The 21,120-nt window shown below is 44.9% G+C and overlaps 1 protein-coding gene across 1 annotated transcript; it reads right to left on the bottom strand.

The window, feature by feature from the left end:
• Positions 1–8,520: 8,520 nt before the first annotated feature.
• Positions 8,521–10,784, bottom strand: LOC120948275 (putative nuclease HARBI1). The gene is made up of 3 exons (XM_040364434.2): positions 10,647–10,784; positions 10,514–10,591; positions 8,521–9,309 (listed from the first exon to the last, which is right to left on the bottom strand). The coding sequence occupies exons 1-3, from the start codon at positions 10,764–10,766 to the stop codon at positions 8,521–8,523; spliced, it is 987 nt and encodes a 328-aa protein (XP_040220368.2). The 5' UTR covers positions 10,767–10,784.
• Positions 10,785–21,120: the final 10,336 nt, after the last annotated feature.

Here is a 21,120-nt window from a genome sequence, read left to right as displayed (position 1 = left end):
AAACCGCGATTATGGCACCGGATGAATCAACTATTTCACTCATTCAATCCGTTTATCGACAATACTTCAACCAACATGGACATTTTGTTCTTACACACTTACAAGTAGAAGACGTTAGTAACGAACAACGCCAAGACATCATCATAGCTAAAGAACACGAACGCGCCCATAGAGGTATTCACGAAGTTCATAATCAACTAACAAGATGCTATTTCTTTCCACACATGATGACAAAAATTAAAAAACTAATTAATCTTTGCAAGATCTGTAACGTACACAAGTATGAACGCAAACCGTATAACATCAAACTCACACCCCGACCTATTCAAACAACCCCTTTCAGTCGCGTTCACATCGACATCTTTGGAATCGACAAACACAACTACTTAACGTTCGTATGTGCTTTTTCAAAATTTTTACAAACCATAGAAATTCCGTCCAGGAACTTGACAGACATAAGAAAAGCTCTTGCTCATTTTATTACAACGTTTGGCGCACCGAGAAAAATTATTTGCGATCAAGAAACCACATTTAGAAGTCTTCAACTTCAATCATTTTTAGCCAATTTAGGAACAGAATTAGAATTTTCTTCATCCTCCGAAACCAATGGACAGGTAGAGCGAACACACAGTACAATTATAGAATTGTTCAACACCAATAAACACAAGTTCAGAGATTTAAGCTCTCCGGAGATCATAAAAGTAGTGACAGCACTATACAACGAAACAGTTCACTCCTCAACAGGATTCACGCCCAACGAAATCATTTTTAACAGAACTAGCAATCGGAATCCAGAACAAATAATTCAAACCACTAGAAACATTTACGAAAAAGTATCCCAAAAGCTCCACAATGCAAGTAGAAACATGCAGAAATATAACGATGAAAAAGAAACACCACCGGAAATAGAGACAGGTAAACAGATATTTGTAAAGAAAGGCGTTAGGAAAAAATTAGACCCGCGATTCAACGAAAAAACTTGTCTTAATGCGAATGATAAAACAGTTACAATGGCAAGAAATATCAAGAGGAACAAAAACAAGTTAAGGAGAATCAAGTCCCAGTAATACGTTCTTTCCGTTTTCTTTATCTTTCCCAGGCTTGGAGATCGAAAATGCAATACTTTCCGATAACATTCATGCTAATCCTGCTTACACAACTCTCGCAAAGTAAAGAATTAGAAATCATAGATTTGAACAGGCAACCGATATTTTTTCTTAAAACCAGAACTTGTAGATTACAAACAGGAAGCATAAAATTCATACATCCTATAAACATGTTAACCCTTGAAAATGCTATTAACACCATTACACACTTTTCGTACGAAAACATTAATAACGAACTTAAAGAAATTGTCAGACTAAAAGTAAAATTATTGTACTCAAACTTCCAACAATTAAAACCTAAACATAGAACAGCTAGAAGTCTAGAAACCTTAGGAACAGCTTGGAAATGGATAGGAGGAAGTCCTGACGCCGACGACCTCAGAATCATCAACACCACAATGAACGAGCTAACCGAGAACAACAACAAACAGTACCGAATCAACAAACAGTTCGATCACAGGCTACGAACCCTCACTGACACCATAAATCAATTGACAAAAGAACGAGAACAAGTAATGCTGAATGAACTAGAAACCATTAAAACCATAATGAACATCGATATCATCAACCATGTTTTAGAAGAAATTCAAGAAGCAATCAGTTGGACTAAAGTATCAGTAGTTAGCAACAAGATTATATCATCACCAGAGATAAACTCCATCAAAACCATACTAGAAGACCAAGGAGTAAAAGTCGAATTACCAGATGAAGCGCTAAAGCTAGTACAACCAATTATCGCGATCAACTCGAATTCGATACTCTACATACTGAAGATCCCTCAGCTAGCTGATGAAGAAGCAACAATGCTTGAAGTATTTCCTCTCAGTATCGATAACAGAATCATAGTAGAGACTCCGACGCACCTTATAAAAACACGGAACAAAGTGTTCAAACCAGCCAAACCTGATGAATACATCCAAAACCAATACAGGGAGTACATCGATAAATGCACATCCAATCTCATCCTAGGGAGAAAAAGCGATTGTTCTACTGCAAGAAAGAACAACACGACGATAAAGCTAATATCCGATGGACTTATCATTGTCGACAACGCAAAAGGAGCAGCCCTGAGTTCAAGCTGTGGACCCGATGATAAACTCGTCTCCGGAAATCTTCTGATACGCTTCAACGATTGCGAGGTAACGATAATGAATCAAACATTTTCTTCTAAGACTATCTCCAGCACAGTAGAGCCATATTGGGGAGCAGTATCCATCACCGAAGTCAGATGGCAACACCATAAACCGATGATAAGGCAAGACGCATTCGAGAAAATTGGAACGATGCAGCATTCTTATCTCCAGCAGTTCAACAGCGCATGGAATTGGAGCCTACTTGGAGGAGTATTGGTTTCAACAATCTTCACGTTATCCCTGGCGATCTTCGTTTTCACGTTCTACAAACGATCGATACGGACCATCGCAGACGTTCTACCGAAAATAGCGGACGCATGAGGACACGCTCTTCTTCACCCCCCCGAGGAGTTACGTAGACCGAATAGCTGAGTCCACGTAATAAGAAGCCAACACGTGGACACGCGCACCGAGCAACGACCGCATCACCGGAACACGCGCGCATAGCAACATGACGCGCATAGCAACGGGAACCGGCACGTGGACACGCGCATACCGGATATGCAGAGTCAGCAGCTATAGGGTAGAATCGAAGGCTAGGTGCATTGTAGAATTTAAGAAATAAGTTAGTTGTGATTTGGATCAGCTCAGTGTAAGAAGCGCTTGCGCTTAAGCAATAAAGTTTTTTTTTATGAAACGTGAAGCCTTGCACTTATAATTATATATATATATATATATATATATATATATATATATATATATATATATATATATATATATATATATATATATATATATATATATATATATATATATATATATATATATATATATATATATCTATATATATATATATATATATATATATATATATATATCTATATATATATATATATTCATTTTTCAATCACAACCCACAAACACTCAAACTGGTCGAAACAGCCATGAGAACTCCGCCACCGCGAGTAGTAACTATTATTTATGTTTAATTTAATTGGGTAAATAATCATCAGGCCAGGTTTCAGTGAAAACAATCACATTAAAATCAGAAGCATCGGCCGCTAGCCTCAAATCAGTACATTTTGATCGTAACCCACGAGTGTTCTGATAGTGAATACTTAGCTATTCATTTGGTTCATTTGACAACGACGGTTGTCTGGCGTGATCAGCACGGGTACGCTTAACAGGAGCAGGCAGCCCGCTGCGCAAAGTGACGGAAGAAATCATGCCGTTCGGAGAATTTTATCATGCCATCTTTTTCCCTCCAACGGCAAATTTGTCAAGCAGCTCGTCGAGCTACCCGTCCCTGGCTCGCCTGAGCGCTGTCAAAGGTTTGGATGTGTTGGTGTGTCAGACGGCCAATCGCTGTCAGCCATCGTCCGTGCGCTAACCCTGGCGCTAACCCTGCGCAGGCCTGCGCAGGAATCGCTGAAGTCCCGCGCGGGAGACCAGCCAAAATCTGCGCTGGCCTTGTGTATTGTTATTGGTGGGTGTTAGCATTTATTAATTTGTGTGTGACCTTGAGACGCTATAGGAGGAGCTGGATTGGTATTTGAAGTGTTATCGGTGTATTGATGGTTTATTTTATTTCGTGCCGCTGCTGATGAGACCATTCGATGCCCGTGACAATCGAGGGTCAAGAAGCCTATTTAAAACAAGCGTAGGAGAACGTCTAACACTAATCTAATATTTTTTTAATTTGAACATGTTTGATGCTTCAACGACCTTCTAAGCATCATGTAGCACAGTGTATAGTGGCAATAAAATATTTTTTCAAAGTGCCGAAATCTGTCTCGCGTTTTCGGGTCTCGTCACTCACACGCACACACACAGCGCGGGGAAAGTGATCGTTCACTCTATCATGTCACGATTCCCCACCCCGCCCGGCGCTAGGGATGAGGATGCGCTAACAGATAGCGCATGATTGCGGAAGGGTAGGGGGGGTTTGGTGGAGAGTGCGTGCTTGCGTGCGCGCTTTCGTAGGTGCGTTCTCGCGTGCGCGCGTTCGTAGGTGCCTTATCGTATGCGCGCGCGCGCGCGCGTGTCTGTGTGTGTGTGTGTGTGTGTGTGTGTGTGTGTTTGTGTGTGTGTGTGTGTGTGAGTTTGCACGCGCGTGTTTGTGTGTGTGTGTGTGTGCGTGCGTTTGGAAACCCCAAAACTATTTGATTCTGATGCGTACATTTCCATCCGCTGCGGCTGCAAAATACCACGCATTTTCGATCTCGCTACCTGAGAGACAACACAACCATTGGCATTGGCATCTTTGCGATCGGCTCTGCTGTTGGGGGTATCAAAAAGACACACGATCAAAGCAAACGTGCGTATGATATGTTGCACATTTATTTCTAATTCTAAGCTAGCGGACGCAAGTGGAAACAACATTTTGAATTGAATCCATACAAAAGAGGAGGATTTGTTTATTACGGTGTGCGTATGGTGCTGCACCAGTCCGTCCAGAATCTGGCGGCTTGCTGGTTTGGAGTAGTTATCATGACGCCGATTGACCGGCAATGCCTTGGAATGGGTTTGGATCGGTAGGTTCATGTTTTAGTCGAGTGCATTCCGTGCATTTGTCGCGCCACAGCAGTAGACCCGGCAGCACCAAAGTCAAAACAAAAACCTTCCCCGAGTGTGGACTGCTATGCTAATTTCTTCTTCTTTTTATTATTATTCTTATTATTGGCGTAATGGCCTACGCGATCATGCCGGTCTTTTCAGGACTTGAGTATAACGTAGCCATATAGTCAGCCCTTGCTACGGCGGACGGTTCATACGCGATTAGAACCCACGACGGGCATGCAGATGTGAGGAATGATGGCGGTGCCGCGGGCCCGCTCCTATCCAGCGTGCAACTTGCATACTTCCACACTGTCTCCTGCTCGATGCATACGCTGCAGGCAGGAGGAAGGATGCACCTCCACGATAAAAAAAAAACACCGTCATGAACCAGCGGTGGACCTAACGGTAGGCGGACTAGGCGGTCGCCGAAGATTTCTAGTCTGTGATATGCCGTATGTCTACAAGTATTAGCGACAAAGGCCCCCGGAAAGATGATCGTAAGGGTCCCATGGCCACCCCTCTTCCACCGGAAATTTAAGTATACCGTTCAATCTTCCAACAGCTGTGTGCCAGTACCCCCTGCTCCCGGTCATCAGTTACCATTGACAGGGGCCTCAATTCGTCTTTCCGCCTTTCATGAACACCTTCCTTACCACTGGATCATAACATTTCGGAAAAACACATATGGCGACAGTTTTGCATACACACGCACGCTCATACCCTTGCGCAGACGGCACAGCATATCTGTGTAATCTACAACATACGAAAGCAAAAGCTTAGGATAACAAAGTTATGCTTAATGCTTAACACGTTCAGATCAATGACAGGCCCCAGGAACTGCCAGTGAACTTTCCAGCCTGCGTTCTAGGTGCTGGTGGAAAGGAAAGTTGATAAAATCAGCGCCAAGATGAACGTGTTAATGCGAATTAGGATTCAGCGCGTTTCACAGCAAACCATCCAGCGTTAGCTAACGATTCCTTAGTCATTTTCACATTGCAGCAATTGAACTTATTGCGCTTTTTTTGTTTGACGGTAAACGGTTTTTGAAGCGCCACAGCAACTCATGAGCATTATCCACACGCGAGAAAGAGATAGCGTTATGGAGGGAAAAAGCACGGACGACGGCTGACAGCGATTGGCCGTCTGACGCACCAACACATCCAAACCTTCGACAGCGCGCTCAGGCGAGGGGTATGAGGTGGAGCCAGAGTCGGGTAGCTCGACAAGCTGCTTGACAAATTTGCCGTTGGAGGGAAAAAGATGGCATGATAAAATTCTCCGAACGGCATGAGCAGCAGCAGCAGCAGCAGCAGCAGCAGCAGCAACGCCAGCAGCAGGGATGTTATACGGACGTCACACGAAGCGTAAACTCAAAAAGTTTACGCGTAAACTGGGTTGCCAGGCGTAAACTTCATGTCAAAAAGATTTCAGGTCCGAGAGGGTGAAATCTTGGCGTAAACTTTGAGCGTAAACTTTTGACAGATAAATTTACCGCGCGCTTTTCATCGCACATGGTAAACAAACGAAAAACAAAAAGCGAGCGGTATGTATACAACTATTGTGCATGTTAAAAATAATCAGAAAATTAAATTTTTAAATGGTTTTAATATAATTTTAGCAATGGAAAACACAAAAAAAAACAGTCCGGAACTACGCAAAACAGGTACTTATTTATAAAAGTAGCTAGATATCTCACTATACTGTATTTACATATTCGGTCCAACACCCACACGTTTATTATTTTTGTATAAGTGATATGTATACATTTATATATTTTTTAAGGATATCGAGCAAAGCCGTGCCGTGATAGAGGCAGTAAGTAAGCGTCCATCTTTATGGAATAAAAAGTTGGACAGCTATAAAAATCGAAACGTCCAAAATGATGGGTGGACGGCTATAGGTAGTGAGGTAGGGCTTCCAACTGCTGAAGCTAAAGCAGTGTGGAAAAACCTCCTCAACTCCTATAGGACGTACAGGAGTAAAGTGAAAAAGTCAAAGCATAGTGGGGCAGGTAAATTGATGATTAATTAAGGATTAAAAGATATATTATTTATATTGTATTTATATTTTCTTTTTCTTTTAGGCGCATCGGAGGTGTACGTGCCAAGATGGTTTGCCTATGAAGCCATGGCGTTCGTCGAGGACACGATGGAGGATGCGAACCATCAGGATACCGTATGTATAATATATGTTTGGTTTAAGTATATGTATGTTTAATTTAGTATTAATGTTTATTGGTTAATGTTTAATGTTCAATATTAACTTTAATTAATTGCTTTTAATACTTTAAAATTAGATTTTTTATAAGATTATAAACTATAAGAATATTGAGGTGATCCCGCGGCATTTCCGCGTAGGACGTTTACGCCAAGTAGAAGAAGAAGCCGGTCACGTAGTTCAGTCGTCAACTCGTACGACATAAACAACATGCCCGTCATGGGTTCAATCCCCAAATAGACCGTGCCGCCATACGTACGATTGACTATCCTGCTATGGGGGGGATTCAATTAGTCACTGAAAGCCAAGCCCGCAAGTGGGTACAGGCAGGCCTTGACTGACAACGGTTGTTAAGCCAAAGAAGAAGAAAGAAGAAGAAGAAGAAACTTAATTAATTTAGCACCTAATTAATGTGAAACAGTTGAGCAAATGATTATAGCAGTAAAAGCTTTTCCGAATAGCTGATAGAGAGCTTAATTGAAATGATGAACGTATAAAGGATCAGGTTTCGTACGGCCAGAGCCTTCTATATGCAAAATGAATATCCTGGTATGGATAAATCAAAAAAGGTTTAATAATCGAGTCCATTAGAGGTAGTTCGGAACTAACAGAGGTCTAATATACTAATAATTTACTAATTTTAATTTATAGTTTATCATTTATTCGTTTTAAATACAGTGAGGTGGTGGAAAGAGCACATGCTCTAGTTTAGGCTATAACATAAAATAAACTTTGATAACTCCTGTACGCAAGAACATTACTGATGACTCAAATTATAGGTTACATATATAAAACAAGTTAAACGAAAACCACATATCATATAATTATCCAGGTTTTTGAATTGTCAGGGATGAATATAATAATAAACCATTACCACGACAATCGAACTATATAGTTCGTATAACAAAAATCAATATAAATGTATTGCTAAAACATAACTTGCTCAAAGATAATATCACAAACGTTATATGCGGGACGACGCGCATCTAAAGGGTCGATGCCATAGCAACACGAAGCTGTTCTGGTTCAAACGCGTAAGTGAATGGTAAATGTATTCAAATCCGAAAAATGGGTGCAGCGAGTTTGGCTAGAACTACCCCGCCACTACTCCATACCATTTGTAGTAATGCAACGAGCAATTAAAGTTATCTAAGGCCGCTAATATACGACTTGCGTTTTCGCGCCCGCGGAAACGCGTATAACAATCCAGCCATAGAAATGAAATGTCATTCGAACGCGCTACCGCGGTAACGCAGAGATGCTCATGCTGTATTTGTGGCCTAACATGCAGCGCAACAGAAATACTGGCAACAGTGACACGCGGAGTGGAGATCTAATCGCCGTTGATTCTTGAATACTGTAAGTTGTCCTACATAATCACTAAAAGCGAGTAGTAGTTATGAAACAAACCATTTTAAAAGAACTCAAGTTTTTTCGATCTTTAACCCCTTCAGATAGAAAACGCAACATGACCAGTATCTGATGAAGAAGGGAAACAAAGAAAAACAAATTCATTTCTTTCCAAGACCAAATGGGGATAATTATCTGTTTTGTTTCTTGTTTTATTATCTTAAACGATTGTTGTTCACGAAGTCCTTAGCCATGTGAATACGTATATCTCTCAGTGTATTAGAAGGCCGGGATGAAAAATACTCTAAAGGAGCCAACGTGTCATTACTCCTCCAATCACCTGCCACAAGCCTCCCGTCAACAACTCTATCAAATGCCGTTGCAGGAGCATACAAAGTTCTTGACGATCTTTTGCAGAGAAAATTATGCAAATAAATTGTAGTTAGTACAACTTCAGTAGCTTTTTCTGGTTGAAGTTGAATTGGGGTTTGGTATATCCAGAACCGATTGGATATGTGGCCTAAAGCATTTTCGGCAACCGTACGGCCACGAGAATGACGATAATTGAACACGCGTTCAATGCTGCCCGATGCATGTGTCCCAGGAAATGGACGGATACAATAATCCGTAAATGCAAACGCCTGATCGCCGAGTATAAAATACGGAACGTCTATTGCATACGGCACACGCAATGGCTTCGGCTCCGGAATATTCAACTGTTTGTTCTCGAATTTTTGATATAATCGAGTGTTTTTAAAAATTCCACCGTCAGAAATGCCTCCTTTGCCTCCAGCATCAGCACACAGGAAATTGTAGTTAGCATCAACTACAACCATTAACACAATGCTATTAAAACCCTTGTAATTAAAATATTCAGAGCCGCCGTGATTGGGTTTTCGAATACGGACATGTTTGCCGTCGATGGCACCAATTGCATGTGGAAAGTTCCAGCGTCGTTCAAATTGCTCAGAAATATCGAGCCATTCATGTCGCGAACACGGCGTCTGTAATTAAAAAGGAAGAAAACTTGTCTTAAATATAATCAAATAATCAATATATTCTTTTCATTTTGTAGTGGTATTATAGTATTCATAGGTGAAAAGTTATGTTTTTCTAACAGAACTATTCAATCCTTTTTTTCGATTTTTTTTTCAGATAACTGTTCCACAGCCTCCAGCCCCATTTCCAGCCCCACTTCCAGCCCCACTTCCAGCCCCACTTCCAGCCCCACTTCCAGCCCCACTTCCAACCTCACTCCCATCCCTACTCCAATTTCAATCTTCCCCGGAAGATGATTATTTCCTGGTCGGAATGGATGATGTTGAAATCATCCATTTCGATCATGAATATGAGCCTTCCATCCCTGTCCCTGGTCCCTCCTCATCACTCCCTGGTCCCTCCTCATCACTCCCTGGTCCCTCCTCATCACTCCCTGGTCCCTCCTCATCACTCCCTGGTCCCTCCTCATCACTCCCTGGTCCCTCCTCATCACTTCCTGGTCCCTCCTCATCGCTCCCTGGTCCCTCCTCATCACTCCCTGGTCCCTCCTCAATACTCCCTGGTCCCTCCTCATCACTCCCTGGTCCCTCCTCATCACTCCCTGGTCCCTCCTCATCACTTCCTGGTCCCTCAAATTCCACCCCGGTCAACCCAAGGAAAAGAAAGCGGGATAATGAGCTGGACGAGGTCCTCATAGGAAGCGTCAACCGGCTGATGGAGGAGACTCTTGCTGCCGCAAATAGCAGAGAGAACACGTTCGGCCGTATGGTGGCTGATTTTTTGCGGAGGTTTACCCCTCAGGAGCAGGATCGGGTAACCTCCAAAATTTTGCGACTCCTGCTTGAAGAAGAAGAATCGGTGATGGCTGCTCGGGCCAGTGAAGAAATGTAGGAGAAATAAATTTTGTGAATTTTGGTATAAAACGAATTTCAATCAATGTTATATAATCCCGGGATAACGGACTGGCAAACGAGGGGCTCGAGACTGTGAGAGGTTTCGGACAGTCCTGAGGCAGGCCAAGGCCGCAAAGCGGTTGTAGCGCCGGATAAGTAAGTAAGTAAGTTAAAATTTTAAATATATCATCAACTACAAAAACATGAATAAAATGTAGTAATATTAATGAGTTAACTATTAAGCAATACGGCAAAGCCGTCCCTCCTGAATAAAAAAAATGAGTTAAGTAAACAATCATAATACTCCTGGTCTTACCTTAACATAGTCACGTAGAGCCTCTCGAATGCATTTACACACTTCCATTACTATTTGGGCAATGCATGGACGAGACACCTGTAATAAGGATCATTTAATATTTCTTGCTCTAGCAATGCTGAACTTCACTTACACGAAACATATACTGCAGGCCTGTAAACGTTTCGCCAGTTGCCATATAACGCAACGCGATTAATACCCTTTCCTGGGTAGTAATCGCTTCCCGCATGTTTGTATCCATGCGCTCGATCATAGGACGAACAAGCCCCACCAAAAAGTCAAAATCTTGCCTATTCATGCGAAGGAATTTCAGCAGCATCGCACCTGTACGTTCGGCAGATACATGCTTTAGCACATCGTTTCCAATTTGCCGGCGCTCCATAAACAACGGTTGAACCCAATAGCAACGGCGATTTGCTGGCCGGCGACCGGCTTCCCTAGCTTCAGAAGCCTCTAACACTTTTTCAACTGCAGAGAGCCACGATTTGTTCATTAGTAGTGAGTCCATTTTATTATATTAAACTTTCTTCGACGTTTTTATAAAATATCAACACAACACACAATGGCATCCACATCAACAATCCGCCGGTAACAACGATTTGACAGCAAGTTTACGCATCAGCGCTATTGACCGACCAAAAACGCCGTCACACGAAGCGTAAACTTTTTGACAGATGTTTTGATCAAATTCCAAATTTACGCCAAAGTTTACGCTTCGTGTGACGTCCCTATTACAGCTAGCGCGGATTTTGCTTTTTGCGCGGATTTTGCGTTTCGCGCGGTTTTACTCTTCATCGGCGCGGATTTCGCGCGGTTTACCGCTTCATCGGCGCGGATTTTTCGGAAATAATAAAAATTATGTTCTAAAACGTCATTATTTGTAAAAAAATTCGAGAAGGTTTCCGATACGGAAGTATTCTCGAAAAAGAGGTTATTTGGTGTGTCCATACACGCAGTAATCAAGAATGAATCGTTCAACACCGCTGAAAAAGACACCAAGGTGTTACGCGCGATAGCGCCAAATGATTTGAAGGGTTTCAGTTTATATCGGCAGAAAATGACCGATATGGTCAATTACGCTATCCCCGCTTGGCAAAGAGTAACTCATTTTGATGCCTCTCGCTACCCCTGACCCTAGTTTTAAAGGAATCTGGCGACACACTCGCACTCGCATCCCATGGAAAAACGCTCCCACCATCGAAGTGTTGACCAAAATTTCGCTGTGCCCTCCCGACAATGGCACTCAAATTCTCTCATTTTCTCATGCCCTCTCTGTCACATTCGTAGCTCGATCTCCCTCTTCTGGGACTTAGCGTTCTGAGCATGCGGTTTTTGCAACGGTCATTTCGTACCGCTTCGATCTCATCACCTTCTCTCCCCTCCCATCTTCCTTTTGATCCTCGCTTTGGGGCTTGCAAATTTTTGACATGTCAAATGAGAGCGAAGCCAAAATGTAACCAGCAAGTGTTTGCGTGTGCGGTGATTTTGTAAGTATTTTATGCAAATTTTATGATATTTACCATTAAAAACGTTTTGTTTTGTAGAATAAACATAAAATCAACCACGGAAGCATGATTTAGTTGTGGTGGAAGCGAAAAAACAATGCTTGGAGCATGGAATAAAGCCGAATGAAATTTGTAACCTTCACGCACGACGCCGCCGCTAGGTAAGGTATGTTTATGTGTACTTACGATCATTGTTCCATTTTAGGGTGTGATTTGTGCAGGTTTATAGGTTTATAGGTTTATAATGCAGGGATTTGGAGATTGAAGCAGACCGAAACGTACCGCAGAGCCGCTGTAAAGCAATACGCGTGACGTCACGGATCGTTGCTCATTTCGCCTTGTTCTCTGAGTGACAGCCATACCATCAAGGCCAGATCAAGGCGAGAACAAGGCGAACGGTTTCCATACAGATTCTCTCTGATATTGTTGAGAGGGTGTGCATGAGACACACACTCGTACTCCTCCAGCCCTCCACAGCTGAACGCTCCCCTCCCGACAATGGCACTCAAATTCTCTCATTTTCTCATGCCCTCTCTGTCACATTCGTAGCTCGATCTCCCTCTTCTGGGACTTAGCGTCCTGAGCATGCGGTTTTTGCAACGGCCATTTCGTACCGCTTCGATCTCATCACCTTCTGTCCCCTCCCACCTTCCTTTTTGATCCTCGCTTTGGGGCTTGCAAATTTTTGACATGTCAAATGAGAGTGAAGCCAAAATGTAAACAGCAAGTGTTTGCGTGTGCGGTGATTTTGTAAGTATTTTATGCAAATTTTATGATATTTATCATTAAAAACGTTTTGTTTTGTAGAATAAACATAAAATCAACCACGGAAGCATGGTATAGTTGTGGTGGAAGCGAAAAAACAATGCTTGGAGCATGGAATAAAGCCGAATGATATTTTTAACCTTTACGCACGACGCCGCCGCTAGGTAAGGTATGTTTATGTGTAATTACGATCATTGTTCCATTTTAGGGTGTGATTTGTGCAATATAACCGTTCCTGGCGGGGATAGTCAATAGTCGATACCCTTTGCAACTGTGAAGGGGTGCAGAAGAAGGGGCTCGCTACCACCCTTCCCACACCCGGACGCCTTTTCCGCGGATGAAGGATATGTTCCTGGTGGGTTGAACTTGTTGTGTTTTATTTGAATCATTTGTAATGTATGTGACTTTTCTCCCGGTAGGCTATATGCGCTAAATCTAACGGTGATCCGTATCGTGAACGCATCGGCATAGGCGGAGCCTGTCCCCGGCGGTTTGTGAAAGTGGTACACAACGGTATAGAGTACGATAGACACTATGCAACTGATCAGCGAAGTGCGCCACCTGATGCTGGCGTTCGGCAAGACACAGAAGGAGATGGCATAGGAGTTCGACGAGTGGAACAAGAACGTACTAGATTCATTCCAGATCGAGGACCGCGACGATGAGAGATAGTTGCTGGTGCTAATTAGTGACATAGCCAGAAGGGTACGGACAAGTTGTCGGGGATTGCCGCCCAGCGCCATGCCGTTGTGGTGTTGCGAATTACGTTACTTGTTGTTGTTCGAGTGTTTCTTGCTGAGGTACATTTGGTTGGTGTTGTTGTTGCCACTTGATTATCGTCTCATTTTGTATTATGACGTCATTAATTATGTTCTTTAATGTATGTAAATCCTTGCTGTTTTCCAGGGCTATCTCTGCGCAATTGCATTGTCCTCCAGCAGGCGCGCAACAGGAGACAACGGATTCGGCGGTGCTTTGACGATTCATTTTAGCCAAAAATTGTAATTAAGTATGTCACCTTTATCGTTAATGTATAGCTTTACTTATAAATAGTTTGGATTATACTTACAGGTTGTTGCAGAGCAAATATGCCGGGTTCTAACAATGATGATTAAACAGCCGATTTATGATGCAACGATATGACGCCAACGCACAATAGCTTTTCAATAAAATGTACTCACACAAATTTCTTTGGATTTTTCATTTTGACAGTATCCATATGGGAGGTTTATAATGCAGGGATTTGGGGATTGAAGCAGACCAAAACGTACCGCAGAGCCGCTGTAAAGCAATGCGCGTGACGTCACGGAACGTTGCTCTTTTCGCCTTGTTCTCTGAGTGACAGCCATACCATCAAAGCCAGATCAAGGCGAGAACAAGGCGAACGGTTTCCATACAGATTATCTCTGAGATTGTTGAGAGGGTCCCACCGTTGCGAAGATGGGAGAATTTTTGCTCTGAGCGTGAGATCCTGAAGCGCCAGAGATGACACTATGTGTAAAGACGATCATAATTCGGTATGGTCAAAATGCGTCGATTGTCGTTTCTTTTATCTGGTAATGATGTATTCACTTCATCAAAATTTTAAACGTTCACAACTAGGCTGATAACAATATTTGAAATGTGAATCAGAATAAAATTAATTCATTTGAAGTAAAATAAATACCATTATACTATATTTTGTCCATATGATCAACACTTGTACATAGTGCCATTTACTTTGTGTTCTTCACTCTCGCGCTGTGTTGTGATCGTTCGAAACTCATCGCCAGAACGAATGCAAATTTCATATGGGAAGGATTGGTGCCGGTAGATGCGAAAATTATGAAATTTGAATAGAAAAGTGGTTAAATTAATCGTGACAGATGTCAACGCAGGCGTAAATGCAGTATGTTTTGTTACATGATCTACGGGTAAGTGCATGCATAAGAAGAAGAATCTTCCAAATGATGTTTGTGTTCTAACAATCGTACTGCTTTTAATGTTTGTTTATCCTTCTATCATTTTCCATCCCACCTAGCTATTTCATTGCCAAAGCTCCTGATAACAGATCAAAGCAGGTGAATCGAGCTTACAGAGTCGCCGTTTAACTTAAAATATCTTCTTGATCGGTAAGTTTTAAACAGTACTAGTTTTGTTCACCATTCTAATGCTCGATTTATCTTTCATTCCTCAGGCAAACGCGTCAAACAGCAAGTGTTTCTCTTCCAACACGTCAGCACGCACCATCGGTGGATCAGGCAGCTAACGATTTGATCGCCAGTACGTGACATCAAGAATTGATATTTTGCCAAACAGTACTGTGAATAAAAAACTGCACACTTACTGTCGGAATTTCCTGGAATTTTTTGTTCGGCCTACGCTCGCGGGAATGGTAGGTCCGTTGAGGAGAAGGAAAGAAAGGGTGGGAGCGAGGATTAACCAAAAACGCGGCATTGAGAATGAGGGGAGATGTGCTCAGCGCTCACGCTGGGTCACTCAGGATGCTTGAAATAAAATGTTAACAAGCATCGATTTCAAGCATGCATGTCGCGTGACATTTTGCCAAGCGGGTCGGACCATTCTTCAGGGACCTTTTCTCGAAGGATGTACGGGGAGAGTATTATTCGCTGTTGTTCGATGAGACCGAAGGAAACAACAGACTAAAGGAAATGGAAGTGACGGTGAAATATTTTTCGAGCCACCTGACGAAGCTGATGTTCTTCCATCTGAATTCCATTTTTCTCGGTAAAGCAACAGCTGATATTCTTCTGGGCAAAATTCTCGAAGGACTGGAAACTGCTAAACTCCCTTTAGACCACCTTGTCATGATAAGCATGGATGGCCCAAAAGTCAACCAAAGCCTTGAGCGCAAAATGAACAGCAAGCTGGTTCGAAAAAGAGGATTCCAGCTAGTTGACACAGGATCATGCCCAGCCCATATCATACGCAATGCTGTTAAGTATGCCTTGAAAGAGTTTGGTGGATTCAGGTGTCTGAGTTGGCGAAGGTAGTCTAATACAATTTTGATGTACCATCCAAGTGGGAAGAATTCGAAAAAAGTTGCAAGGAAAAACCAAAAGAGTTCGTAAAATTTGTTGAAACACGTTGGGTAATGTTAGCCAAATTGACTCACTCGGAAAGGAAAAAAATAGTTATCATGAAGAGGTTATTGTTAGGATACTGTCAATAAAAGGTATCAAGTCCGTAATTCGGTTTGATATTGAGGTGTGCAGTGATGCCGAAAAGTTAATTAAATTTGTGGAAACCAATGATTTCGTACTTTTTCAAATTTACGAATATATAAAATCTTTTATGTCGTGTTGGTCAGCAAAAATTTATGAAGTCGAAAAGCTAGAGACTGTTTTTGAAACTAAACATTTGGACTTAGACAGTGGTTTAAAAAAAGTTGACGAGATAATTTTGCCCAGTTGTTTATCTAAGTATGAGACAAATGAACAGGTCATAACCACTGTTAAAAAAGGTATGAAAACGTATGTGGTAAAATTAATAACAAATTTGCTTGAGAATAACATTCCCCACAAATTTTATTACCATTTCGTCTCATACATGAAACCTATAAAGGTTTTCTCCATTAAAGCAGAGGAAAAAATGTTGAAACTAGATGAAATGGTCGATTTTAAATTCGACAAAGTTCGTGTTTTTGAAGAAATTGTGGTACTAACAAATTTGAAGCATTTCCTTCCACCTTATAATGATAGTTTGGAGTTTTATGCTGTTCTTTTCCGGCAGCATAATTTCATTGAACTCAAAAAACTGTTCCAAATTGTCATCACCATTTCCCATTCCAATTCTGAGGCTGAACGACGCTTCTCGTCTTCCAAATTGGTGATGACAGAAAAAAGCTCATGTATGTCAGAACTCTTCAACCATCGAAAAAACATAAGCAATGGATTGCAATTTTTCCACTATGATATAGAAAAGTTTATTCCACCAAAGAAATTATTATTAGTAGCAAAACTGGCTAGGCAGACACACAACGAAAAAATTGAAAAAGAAAAAGAAGAAAAGAAGAATGCAGATTTAGGATTGAGCAGCAAGAAAAAGGAAAAGAAAAAAAAAGAAGGAAAAGGAAAAGAAAGAAAAATCCCTGATTCAATAATTATATGTGTTGCTTTCGCGGAGTTTAAGTTTTGGCGCGGATTTCAAAAGCCTGGCGCGGATTTCGCGATTTTGCTGCTGAGAGAAAGCCGGCCAAGCCCGAGCTCATCAAAGTATCGCCAAATGAAGGCCAGGATTGGGAGAGCCTTCTGCTGCTGGTGCAAACGACAGTAAGGACGGACGAGCGGTACAAGCCGCTTAAGGACCACGTCGTCCTGGGCCGCCGCACCAGCAAGTCGTTGTTGCGACTTACACTCAGTCGAAAGGCAAATGCACAGTACATGCTGCAGCAGGTTCGTGCCATCGTGGGCAGTGTTGGAGTGTGCCGGCACGTCTCGGAAATGGCGTCAGTTGTCGTCCACGACGTCGACCCGCTAGTCCGAGAGGACTATCTCACTTCGCTGCTTGACAGCAAGTTCGAGTCGGGAGCGGGAATTGTGTCCACCACAATGTCAAAGAAGGCCGATGGCACCCAACGCGCGTACGTGCGACTGCCCGCGAAGTTCGCGAAGGAACTCGACGGCACCAAGATCAAGCTGGGCTACTGCGTCAGCAAAATCAGAGCCGCGCCACCGAGCCCTCGAGAGCGTGTGGACTGCTATCGCTGCCTCGAGTTGGGCCATTGGGCCCATGACTGCCGTTCACCCGACGACCGGTAGAACATGTGCACACGCTGCGGCGTTGTGGGGCACATGGTGAAGGTTTGCACTTCTACAACAAAGTGCCTAACGTGCGGTGGTCCACACTCAATCCACGCAATGACCCCACAGCTGCGCGTTTTGCAAGTGAACTTGGGCAGAGGAGAGAGGGCCCAAGACATCGCCCTTCAGACTGCCCGAGAGAAGAAAGTGGACGTGCTGCTGCTGTCGGAGCTGTATCGACCGCCTGCCAACAACGGTCGATGGGCCTTCGACTGTTCGAAGAAGGTTGCCATCGTTGCAACTGGGTCACTTCCTCTCCAGCGAATTTGGTGCAGCGACACACCGGGACTCGTTGCTGCCGAGATCGGCGGCATCACATTCCTCAGCTGTTACGCTCCACCTCGTCAGCCCACCGACGAGTTCGAGCGCTTCATTGAAGCAGTACATCTCGAAGCGATTTCTCATCTACAGGTCGTCATTGCCGTCGACTTCAACGCCGGGCATGTGGAATGGGGAAGTGAGCGTAACAGCGATAGGGGGGAAGAGCTACTCAGCGCCATCCAGCAGCTAGACCTGGTTGTGCTAAACCAGGGCACGATGAGTACCTTCGACGGCAACGGAGCGGCAACAGCTAGTATCGTTGACGTGGCGTTTACGACACCAACCATCGCGCAGCCGGGAACGTGGAACGTGTGTGGTGAGTACTCGTACTCCGACCACCGGTACATCACGTACACTGTTGGCACCACAGTTCCCGTCGCAAACGAGCCTTCACCACCAATGAGGAGACAGCAGGGACGCATTCGACACGCGGGTCGGCGGTATAAGGCTACGCAGTTCTCGCAGCGAGCCTTCCTCTCGACGCTGCTGGACGAGCAGTTCCCAGAACGGGCGGTAAGTCACGAACGCATGGTTGAGATCATGCTAGCCGCGTGTGACAAGACGATGCAGCGGGTCACAACGTCGCACAGTGACCCCCATCGTGACCTGTTCTGGTGGACGCCGCTGCTCAGGCTGCTGCGTGAGAACTGCGAACGCGCCCGCGATCGGATGCAGCAAACAAGCGACCTGCAGGAGCAGAGCATCGCCGCAGCAGAACATCGCACAGCGAGGGTGGAGCTGGGAAAGGCGATAAAGGCCAGCAAGAGGAACTCGTTCCAGGAACTGATCGACATCGCCGAGGAGAATGTGTTCGGAGCCGGCTATCTCGTCGTTCTGTCCCACCTCTGTGGTGGACGGACGCCACCCGAGACGGAGCGGGACAGGCTCGAACACATTGTGTCCGATCTCTTCCCCCAGCACCCGCCCCTCGTCTGGCCAGAAGCAGCTATCATCGAGGGAAATGAGCAGGCAGGAGCGGTAACAGCAGTGACTGACCAGGAACTCCAGTTCATCGCGCGCCACATGGCCAACAAAAAGGCCCCGGGACTCGACGGTATCCCGAACGCGGCGGTGAAAGCAGCCATCTTGCAGCACACGGGGGTTTTCACGGCGCTGTACCAGGACTGCCTCGTCAGTGGTACGTTTCCTGCAGCGTGGAAGAGGCAGCGCCTTGTACTCATCCCGAAGCCAGGAAAACCCCCTGGATTGAGCAGCTCGTATCGGCCCTTGTTTATGTTGGATGCACTGGGCAAGGTGCTTGAGCGCTTGATCCTTAATAGGCTGCACGAGTTCCTGGAAGATCCGGAATCACCGTGATTGTCGGACCGGCAGTATGGTTTCCGCAGAGGGCTCTCGACCATCGGTGCCATTCAGAGGGTTGTTGAGGCCGGCCAGCGTGCGATGTCGTTCGGTCGCACGAACCGACGCGACAAACGGTTCCTTCTAGTTGCTGCGCTAGATGTGAGGAACGCGTTTAACACGGCCAGTTGGCAGGCCATCGCCACTGCGCCGCAGGCGAAAGGTGTTCCCGCCGGCCTCCAACGTATCATACACAGCTATTTCCAGGACCGGGAACTGGTGTATGAAACCTCTGATGGCCCGGTAGTTCGGTCCGTCACGGCAGGGGTTCCACAGGGGTCTATCTTGGGCCCCACCCTGTGGAACACGATGTATGACGGTGTGTTGGACATCGCCCTGCCGCCCGATGCGGAGATCCTGGGGTATGCCGACGACCTGGTGCTGCTGGTCCCAGGCACAACCCCAGACAACGTGAAAGCTGCAGCGAAACAGGCGATATCAACAGTGATGGAATGGATGGCTCGACACCATCTCGAGTTGGCGCCGGCGAAAACGGAAATGGTCGTTTTTTCCAGCACCAAAACCCCGACGCGGATCACCGTCCGAGTAGGCGACGTGGACGTCACCTCGTCCCGCTCGATTAGCTATCTCGGTGTGACCCTCCAGGACAAGCTGTCGTGGCTGCCGCATGTCAAGGAGGTCACCGAGAGGGCTGGGAAGATCGCCGACGCCACATCCAGGTTGCTGCGGAACCATAGCGGACCAAGGGCGTCGAAAGCGAAGCTGCAGCTTCGGTGTCCGAGTCCGTTATGCGTTAGGCGCCACCAGTCTGGAGCAACGAGCTGCGGAAACGCGAGCCCGGCCGCTTGCTGGAGCGTGTCCAGCGGAAGATGGCACTGAGGGTGGCACGAGCATTCCGTACCGTGAGGTATGAGACTTCCACCCTCCTAGCTGGTTTGACCCCCTGCTGGTTTGATCTGCCTGCTGGTGGATGAGGACGCCCGGGTCTACCAGCGGCTGAGTGCCACCAACCGCACCGACACGAGGGTGAAAATTCGCAAGCAGGAGCGACAGGCCACCATCGAGGAATGGCAGCAGCAGTGGGATGCAGAAGCAGACACCAGCCGGTACACGCGTTGGACGCACCGTGTACTACCCAACATCGGCAGCTGGCAGTCAAGGAAACATGGAGATGTGTCGTTCCATTTGTGCCAGGTACTCTCGGGACATGGCTTCTTCCGGGACTAATGCTGCTGGCGGATGTGTTGCTCTGTCGCAGCGCCCAATGCCGGTGCTTTACACCGAGTAGGGTATATTTTTCCTTCGTCGACCGGAGAGTGCCTCCGACTATTAAGAAACGGGCGATTCTGAGGTTTGTGTTCGAATGCGCTTACTTTATTTAGGTTTTCATCTCTTATATGCTATTTAGTTGCTGACCGCATATAGGACAGCTAACTGTGACTATGACTATTTTGATAACAAGTTGTATTTATACTTAATGCGACATGTACCTATGGTTTATGAATTGCGTAAAGTTACTTCCTCGTTTGAACCGTGAGAACGGTTGAATACCTGTTTATGTTTGTTGCGTTTCTGAAGCGCGCGCTATCGCTTGAGGCGTGTTTTGCTTGAACTTTGTTTTAACTTGAGGTGTTTTATCTTGAAGTGTTTTACTTCGCTACATCCGCATATATGCTTTTACTTCATAATGAGGTCGTACGCAACAGAGACTATCTGTGTCGCAATGGCTTCACATCGTCCTCTGACTGTCAGCGATGCAGCGGCGTTCCAGAGACCGCGGAGCACGCGGTGTTCGAGAGCCGGAGGTTTGCTGAAGTCCGTCAGCAGCTATTCGGCGAGGGAAGTACGGACCCGGTCCGTCCGGAAAACCTCCAGCAGCACCTGTTGCGTGATG

Source organism: Anopheles coluzzii, chromosome X, assembly GCF_943734685.1.
Source record: "Anopheles coluzzii chromosome X, AcolN3, whole genome shotgun sequence".
Lineage (NCBI taxonomy): Eukaryota > Metazoa > Arthropoda > Insecta > Diptera > Culicidae > Anopheles > Anopheles coluzzii.
Note: the sequence above shows the minus strand (reverse complement) of the source record. Positions and strands in the feature narration are given on the sequence as shown.